This window comes from Bombina bombina, chromosome 7, assembly GCF_027579735.1.
Source record: "Bombina bombina isolate aBomBom1 chromosome 7, aBomBom1.pri, whole genome shotgun sequence".
Taxonomy (NCBI): Eukaryota; Metazoa; Chordata; class Amphibia; order Anura; family Bombinatoridae; genus Bombina; species Bombina bombina.
In genome coordinates, this window is record NC_069505.1 from 478,837,893 (window position 1) to 478,846,635 (window position 8,743).

At 42.9% G+C, this 8,743-nt stretch overlaps 1 protein-coding gene across 1 annotated transcript; it reads right to left on the reverse strand.

Moving 5' to 3' along the window:
* Positions 1-5,175: 5,175 nt before the first annotated feature.
* Positions 5,176-6,855, reverse strand: LOC128636007 (E3 ubiquitin/ISG15 ligase TRIM25-like). Its single transcript, XM_053689080.1, has one exon. It carries the CDS (start codon positions 6,852-6,854, stop codon positions 5,280-5,282), a length of 1,575 nt encoding a protein of 524 aa, XP_053545055.1. The 5' UTR covers position 6,855; the 3' UTR covers positions 5,176-5,279.
* Between the last annotated feature and the right edge of the window lie 1,888 nt (positions 6,856-8,743).

The window sequence follows — 8,743 nt, forward strand, 5'->3', positions numbered from 1 at the left end:
GCAGGGCTAATTATGCTGGTTGACACTAATTCAGGGCAATCGATTATTTGGCTTAAGAAATACTCGTTGGGAGACACTTTTAAAGCACTTTTGAGTTCTTTCTGGGGTTATTACCCGCATGGCTAAAATGTATTCACTTAGAAGTGATTTTTGTAGGCCTCACAGCTCCGGAGTGGAGTGGGAGGGGCCTAATTTCGCTCCTCAGATGCTCAGTTAGAATTGAAAGACAAGTTCATGCTGCTTCACATGGAGGGTCCTGCTGCTGTTTGAGGGCCTAAAAGAAGCTTTATTCCCCCAAATCTGATCCCTAAGGGCAGGTAGGGCCACAGCAGTGCTGTGGCAAGGTGCTGTAGTAATTTAACCGGTTGTTGGCTTTAGGCTGCTCCGGTTTGAGCATTAAGGGGTTAATTGTTTTGCAGCTTGTGGTGCAATCTTATTAATGCTTTAGGTACACACTGTGAAAATTTCAAGAAAATTGCTGCATTTTTCACTGTTTTGTAAAATTGTGTGTCCTTTTTATCTCTTAAAGACACAGTAACGTTTTTTCAAATTGTGTATTTTATTTGTTTATAGTGACTTCTAAGCCTGTTTGTGCATATTACTAGTCTGTTAAACATGTCTGAGACCAAGGAAAATCCTTGTTCAATGTGTTTAGAAGCCATGGTGGAACCCCCTCTCAGAATGTGTCCCAATTGCACTAATGTGTCTATACACTTTAAAGATCATATTGTTGCACTTAAAAGTGTGGTCCTAGATGATTTTCAGACTGAAGGTAATGAGGATAGTCCGTCCACCTCTCCCCATGTGTCACAACCAGTTACGCCCACTCAAGCGATGCCTAGTACCTCTAGTGCGTCTGCCCCTATTACATTGCAACAACTAGCGGCAGTCATGGATAACTCCGTTGCGGCCTTCCTATCTAAAATGCCAGTTTTTCCTGCAAAGCGCGATAGCTCTGTTTTAAGAACAGATTATGAGCAGTCTGAAGCTTTGGTAGCATTATCTGATGTACCCTCACAACGCTCTGAAGTGGGGGTGAGGGATTTGATGTCTGAGGGAGAAATTTCCGATTCAGGAAAGGTTTCTCATCAGGCAGATTCAGATACATTGGCTTTTAAATTTAAGTTAGAACACCTCCGCGTATTGCTCAGGGAGGTATTAGCTATTCTGGATGATTGTGATCCTATGGTGGTCCCAGAGAAATAGTGTAAAATGGACAAGTACCTAGAGGTTCCTGTATACACTGATGCGTTTCCGGTCCCTAAGAGGGTTGCGGATATTGTTACTAGTGAGTGGGATAGACCAGGTGTCCCTTTTGTCCCCCCCCCCCCTATTTTTAAGAAAATGTTTCCCATAACTGACCCCATGCGGGACTCATGGCAGACGGTCCCTAAGGTAGAGGGGGGCCGTTTATTCGCTTGCTAAACACACAACCATACCAATTGAAGACAGTTGTGCTTTAAAGGCCCTATGGATAAAAAGTTAGAGGGTTTACTTAAGAAAATTTTTGTTCAACAAGGTTTTCTTCTCCAACCTATTGCCTGCATTATTCCTGTAACTACTGCAGCTGCTTTCTGGTTTGAGGCGCTGGAGGACTCGCTCCAGACGGAGACCTCATACAACGAAATTATGGATAGAATTAAGGCTCTAAAGCTGGCTAATTCTTTTATCACAGATGCCGCTTTGCAATTAGCTAAGTTAGCGGCAAAAAAATCAAGTTTCACCATTATGGCACACAGAGCGCTTTGGCTCAAGTCCTGGTCGGCCGATGTGTCGTCAAAATCCAAATGATTAAATATCCCTTTCAAAGGAAAGACCCTCTTCGGGCCAGAATTGAAAGAGATTATTTCTGAAATCACCGGGGGAAAGGGCCATGCTCTCCCTCAGGACAAGCCCTTTAAGGCTAAAAACAAAGCTAATTTTCGTTCCTTTTGTAATTTCAGGAGCGGTCCCGTTTCAGCCTGCAAAGCAAGAGGGTAACGCTTCACAGCCCAAGGCAACCTGGAAGCCTTACCAGGGCTGGAACAAGGGTAAACAGGCCAAAATGCCTGCAGCTGCTACCAAGACAGCATGAAGGGGTAGCCCCCGATCCGGGACCGGATCTAGTAGGGGGCAGACTCTCTTCGCTCAGGCCTGGGCAAGAGATGTTCACGATCCCTGGGCATTAGAGATAGTTTCCCAGGGATATCTTCTAGAATTAAAGGACTCCCCTCCAAGGGGAAGGTTCCACATTTCTCGTCTGTCTACAGACCAGACAAAGAAAGAGGCGTTCTTACGCTGTGTAGAAGATCTACATACGATGGGAGTGATATACCCAGTTCCAATTGCAGAACAAGGACTGGGTTTTTACTCAAACCTGTTTGTGGTTCCCAAAAAAGAAGGAACTTTCAGACCAATCCTGGATCTAAAAATTCTAAACAAAATTCCTCAGAGTCCCATCATTCAAGATGGAGACCATTCGGACAATCTTACCTATGATCCAGGAAGGTCAATATATGACTACCGTGGATCTAAAGGATGCGTACCTGCACATTCCTATCCACAAAGATCATCATCAGTTTCGCTTTTCTAGACAAGCATTACCAGTTCGTGGCTCTTCCATTCGGGTTAGCCACTGCTCCCAGAATTTTCACAAAGGTGCTAGGGTCCCTTCTGGCGGTTCTAAGACCGCGGGGCATAGCAGTGGCGCCTTATTTAGACGACATCTTAATTCAGGCACCGTCTTTTCAAAGAGCCAAGTCTCACACGGAGATTGTATTGGCCTTTCTGAGGTCTCACGGGTGGAAGGTGAACATTAAAAAGAGTTCTCTATCCCCACTCAAAAGTGTTCCATTCCTAGGAACTCTGATAGATTCGGTAGAAATGAAAATATTTTTGACGGAGGTCAGAAAGTTAAAACTTTTAACTACTTGCCGAGTTCTTCATTCCATACCTCGGCCATCTGTAGCTCAGTGCATGGAGGCAATCGGATTAATGGTAGCGGCAATGGACATAGTCCCTTTTGCTCGGATACATCTCAGACCACTGCAACTATGCATGCTCAAACAGTGGAATGGGGATTATGCAGATTTGTCTCCTCAAATACATTTGGACCAGGGGACCAGATATTCTCTTCTCTGGTGGTTGTCTCAGGATCACCTGTCTCAGGGAATATGTTTCCGCAGACCAGAGTGGATCATTGTAACGACCGACACCAGTCTGTTAGGCTGGGGTGCAGTCTGGGACTCCCTGAAAGCTCAAGGCTTATGGTCTCGGGAAGAATCTTTTCTCCCGATAAACATTCTGGAACTGAGGGCGATATTCAACGTGCTTCAGGCATGGCCGCAACTAGCTGCGGCCAAATTCATCAGATTTCAGTCAGACAACATCTCGACTGTAGCTTACATCAATCATCAAGGGGGAACGAAGAGTTCCCTAGCGATGACGGAAGTAACCAAAATAATCAGGTGGGCAGAGGATCACTCCTGCCGTCTCTCAGCAATTCACATCCCAGGAGTAGACAACTGGGAGGCGGATTTTCTGAGTCGTCAGACTTTTCACCCGGGGGAGTGGGAACTCCACCCGGAGGTATTTGCCCAGCTGACTCAGCTATGGGGTACTCCAGAGTTGGATCTGATGGCGTCCCGTCAGAACACCAAACTTCCTTTCTATGGGTCCAGGTCCCGGGACCCCAAGGCGGCATTGATAGATGCTCTAGCAGCGCCTTGGTCCTTCAATCTGGCTTATGTTTTCCCACCGTTTCCCCTTCTTCCTTGTCTGGTCGCCAGAATCAAGCAGGAGATGGTTTAGGTGATTCTGATAGCGCCTGCGTGGCCACGCAGGACTTGGTATGCAGACCTAGTGGACATGTCATCTGTCCCACCATGCAAGCAGTGGTGCCTTCCGTTTAAGGTACCCGTCTTGTTCCCTCCCTTCATCCGTGTCCTAAAGCTTTGGTATTGGTATCCCACAAGTAAAGGATGAATCCGTGGACTGGATACACCTTGCAAGAGAAAACAGAATTTATGCTTACCTGATAAATTACTTTCTCTTGCGGTGTATCCAGTCCACAGCCCACCCTGGCAATTAAGTCAGGTAAAAAATTTTTTGTTTAAACTACAGTCACCACTGCACCCTATGGTTTCTCCTTTTTCTTCCTAGCCTTTGGTCAAATGACTGGGGGGGTGGAGCTAGAGGGGGGAGCTATATGGACAGCTCTACTGTGTGCTCTCTTTGCCACTTCCTGTAGGGAATGAGAATATCCCACAAGTAAAGGATGAATCCGTGGACTGGATACACCGCAAGAGAAAGTAATTTATCAGGTAAGCATAAATTCTGTTTTTGAGAATTAGCATCAACTGTTACTGGCCCCATGTCAGCAAATAAAATTAGCTTTTGAAAGGAACATGAAAGTCATAATTACATTTCCATCATTCAGATAGAAATTGCACACAAAAAAATAAACAAATAAACTTTCTATTTTACATTTATTATTATTTACTTCATTCTTTTGGTATCCTTTGTTGTCCTTTGTTGAAGAGCATACCTAAGTGGGATGTGCACGTGCGTTTCTTGAACACCATATTCCAGCAGCTGTGTTGGCAGTATTGATAACTTGTCCTTTGTGTAAAACTTGTTTGGTAAATTATTTCTATTTTTACAATACAGTAGTGAGTAGAGAAGAGATTGTGGATCATTCTAATTGCTTAGTAACTGGCACTGTACCACAGAATTGTGTGAGTGTGTCAGTGAGCAGAGTGTGTGTGGGTGTCAGTGAGCAGAGTATGTGTGCTTTATTCTCCAGGTAATCAATACATTTCCGATGAGCTGGTGCTTTAGTGCAGTGTTTCTCAACAATGGTCCTCAAGTACCCCCAACAGGCCAGGTTTTCATTATAGCTGAATCAGTGCACAGGTGAAGTAATCAGCTGATCAGTAACTCAGTGGTTACTAACTTGCTCTCACCCATCACCTGATTATGTCACCTGTGCACTTGTTCAGCTGTCATTTAAACCTGCCCTGTTGGGGGTACTTGCGGCCCTCTGTACATGTGTTTCTCCGGTGTATCATATCTAGTGCCTCACCAGCCTCTGACCTCACTGCACGTCACTGTTCTACACTGCCCCTTATGTTGGTGCTATATATATATATATATATATACACACACAGTTGCCTCTAATAATACAAGAAGATCAGATTTTGTATACACAAGTATTTTATTTCTAGTACAGTTCACCCAATATGTGCACAATACACAAACATCACTCACAGGTAGCAGCATTATTATTATGGTCAGTGTATCTAGCTCATTACTCTCACCCAGGTATCATGTACACAGAATGCAGCATGAAGAGGCTCAGTGAAGGTCTCAGTGTAGGTGTGTAAGTGTCTGATTGGGTCACACAGCTCATAAAAGGACAGACGCCCAGCCTCATAGTCCAGCAGTATTCCTACTGTGTCACATGATAGAGGGGGATCTAATGAGGTTTCTATTGTATTATGTAGCAGATCACAATCACTATAAACACACCAGGACTTGTCATTGTCTCCTATATCTGAATTATCTTCTGTCCTCATCATGCTGGGATAACAAACCCCTACGCACCAGTACCCTGAATTACTTGTCTCCACATCCCAGTAATGCCGTCCTGAGGAAAAGCTCCTGGTACTTAATACCTGAGAATAACATGTAAATCTCTCTGGTGTATCTGGTCGCTGCTGGTCTATATCTGTATAAGATGCAGTTTTTAGGTCATCTGATACAATAATATTATAATTAGCTGTTTTTATATCCAGTAATATGTCTGATGTCACCTGCATATACAGACCTCTCTTTACATCAGTAACAATATCAGCTAAACCTCTGTATAAAATCACTGAGATTAGACCCTCATCCAGATCCCCCCCAGCAGGAACCTGTTTATCACCTCTCTGTGTGACCTCATTATCTTCATTCTCAGCACCACAAAAGTCATCTCTGTGTGATTCCTGTTCTTGTAGGACAGTTAATGGGTCAGTCATGTTGCACAGCTCCTCAATGTGACAAATCTTCCTGGTCAGCCCGTCCTTCTCCTTTTCCAGCTGCTGGATCAGATCAGAGATTGTGAGTAAAACCTGCTCCTGCTGCCGGGTGATGTCACTCAGGACTCGCTTCTCTAGGTCTTCCAACTGTTTCCTGATGTCCCTAATCAGGGCAGTGAGTCGCTCTGTTACACCAGCTGCTTTCTCTTGCACCCCTCTCCTGTGCTCCTGCAGACTCTGGACTCTTTTCTCAGTCTTCTCTATCTTTGTGGTCAGTTTCTGCAGAACATTTCTCAGTTTATTTTTCTTCTTCTCATAAGCCTCATTCAGCAGTTCTACCTGGTGTCCCCTGTGCTCTCCGGCCAGGGAGCAGGACACACAGATACAGGCAGCATCCTCAGTGCAGTAATATTCCAGGAGCTTCTTGTGGGTGGAGCATTTTCTGTAACCCCAGGAAGTGGTGGGTTCAGTTAAGACGTGTTCCTCAGACTTGATGTGTACCCTCAGGTGGGTATCACACAGCGAAGCCTCACACAGCAGACAGGATTTAGCAGCAGGTACAGGAGAGTGAATACAGTAAGTGCAGGAGATCCCAGTCTTTCTTTTCTTTAACTGAGTAGGATGTAGATTTCTCACTATGTTACACAGTGTTATGTTCCTCTGCAGTTTAGGTTTCTTATTAAAAGTTTCTCTGCACTCAGGACAGGTATAGACCCCAGACCCCTCCTGGGTACCCAGCACACTCTCAATACAGCCCAGGCAGAAGTTATGGCCACATCTGAGAGTTACAGGATCTGTATAAATGCTTAGGCAGATAGAGCAGGTTAGCTCTTCTCTCAGATCAGCAGACTCCATGTTTGTGTCTTGAGCAAGAAATGAAACTGAAAGTCTCTTCTTATTCAGTACAGGGTGTGGTGCTGTTGTTACTGGCAAACTTGCTTCCTTTTTAACTCTTCAAGGTTCTGACTAAAGTGTGTATAATGTTAAGCAGTATATATATATATATATATATACACATACATACATATATATATATGATATATATATATATATATATATATATATATATATATATATATATATATATATATACTATATATATATATACATACATACATACACACATAAATATATATATATTATTTTTTGTTAGACAGGGTGAAAGATGGGGTTTACATAATCAGGAGATTAGAGAGAGCTTTTTTACCTCTGTAAGGAAATGGTTAACCTTCTCCCAGAGGCAACACACACCTGTAGAGAATGTAATTAGTGAGTACTATTTATATATATGTATGTGTGTGTGTGTATATATACTATATATATATATATATATATATATATATATATATATATATATATATATATATATATATATATCAGTGACATGCAGTGAGGTCAGAGGCTAGTGAGGCACTAGATATGATACGCCGGAGAAACACATGTACAGAGGGCCGCAAGTACCCCCAACAGGGCAGGTTTAAATGACAGCTGAACAAGTGCACAGGTGACATAATCAGGTGATGGGTGAAAGCAAGTTAGTAACCACTGAGTTACTGATCAGCTGATTACTTCACCTGTGCACTGATTCAGCTATAATGAAAACCTGGCCTGTTGGGGGTACTTGAGGACCATTGTTGAGAAACACTGCACTAAAGCACCAGCTCATCGGAAATGTATTGATTACCTGGAGAATAAAGCACACATACTCTGCTCACTGACACCCACACACACTCTGCTCACTGACACACTCACACAATTCTGTGGCACAGTGCCAGTTACTAAGCAATTAGAATGATCCACAATCTCTTCTCTACTCACTACTGTATTGTAAAAATAGAAATAATTTACCAAACAAGTTTTACACAAAGGACAAGTAATAATACTGCCAACACAGCTGCTGGAATATGGTGTTCAAGAAACGCATGTGCACATCCCACTTAGGTATGCTCTTCAACAAAGGACAACAAAAGATACCAAAAGAATGAAGTAAATAATAAAAATGTAAAATATAAAGTTTATTTGTTTATTTTTTGTGTGCAATTTCTATCTGAATGATGGAAATGTAATTATGACTTTCATGTTCCTTTCAAAAACTAATTTTATTTGCTGACATGGGGCCAGTAACAGTTGATGCTAATTCTCAAAAACAGAATTTATGCTTACCTGATAAATTACTTTCTCTTGCGGTGTATCCAGTCCACGGATTCATCCTTTACTTGTGGGATATTCTCATTCCCTACAGGAATTGGCAAAGAGAGCACACAGCAGAGCTGTCCATATAGCTCCCCCTCTAGCTCCACCCCCCAGTCATTCGACCAAAGGTTAGGAAGAAAAAGGAGAAACCATAGGGTGCAGTGGTGACTGTAGTGTAAACAAAAATTTTTTTACCTGACTTAATTGCCAAGGCGGGCCGTGGACTGGATACACCGCAAGAGAAAGTAATTTATCAAGTAAGCATAAATTCTGTTTTCTCTTGCAAGGTGTATCCAGTCCACGGATTCAACCTTTATTTGTGGGATACCAATACCAAAGCTTTAGGACACGGATGAAGGGAGGGAACAAGACAGGTACCTTAAACGGAAGGCACCACTGCTTGCAAAACCTTTCTCTAAAAAATAGCCTCCGAAGAAGCAAAAGTATCGAATTTGTAAAATTTTGAAAAAGTATGCAGTGAAGACCAAGTTGCTGCCTTACAAATCTGTTCAACAGAAGCCTCGTTTTTAAAAGCCCATGTGGAAGCTACT

What these genes read in the sequence shown, in the direction of transcription:
- LOC128636007 (XM_053689080.1), bottom strand. Translation starts at nt 6,854, where the DNA reads ATGGAGTCTGCTGATCTGAGAGAAGAGCTAACCTGCTCTATCTGCCTA.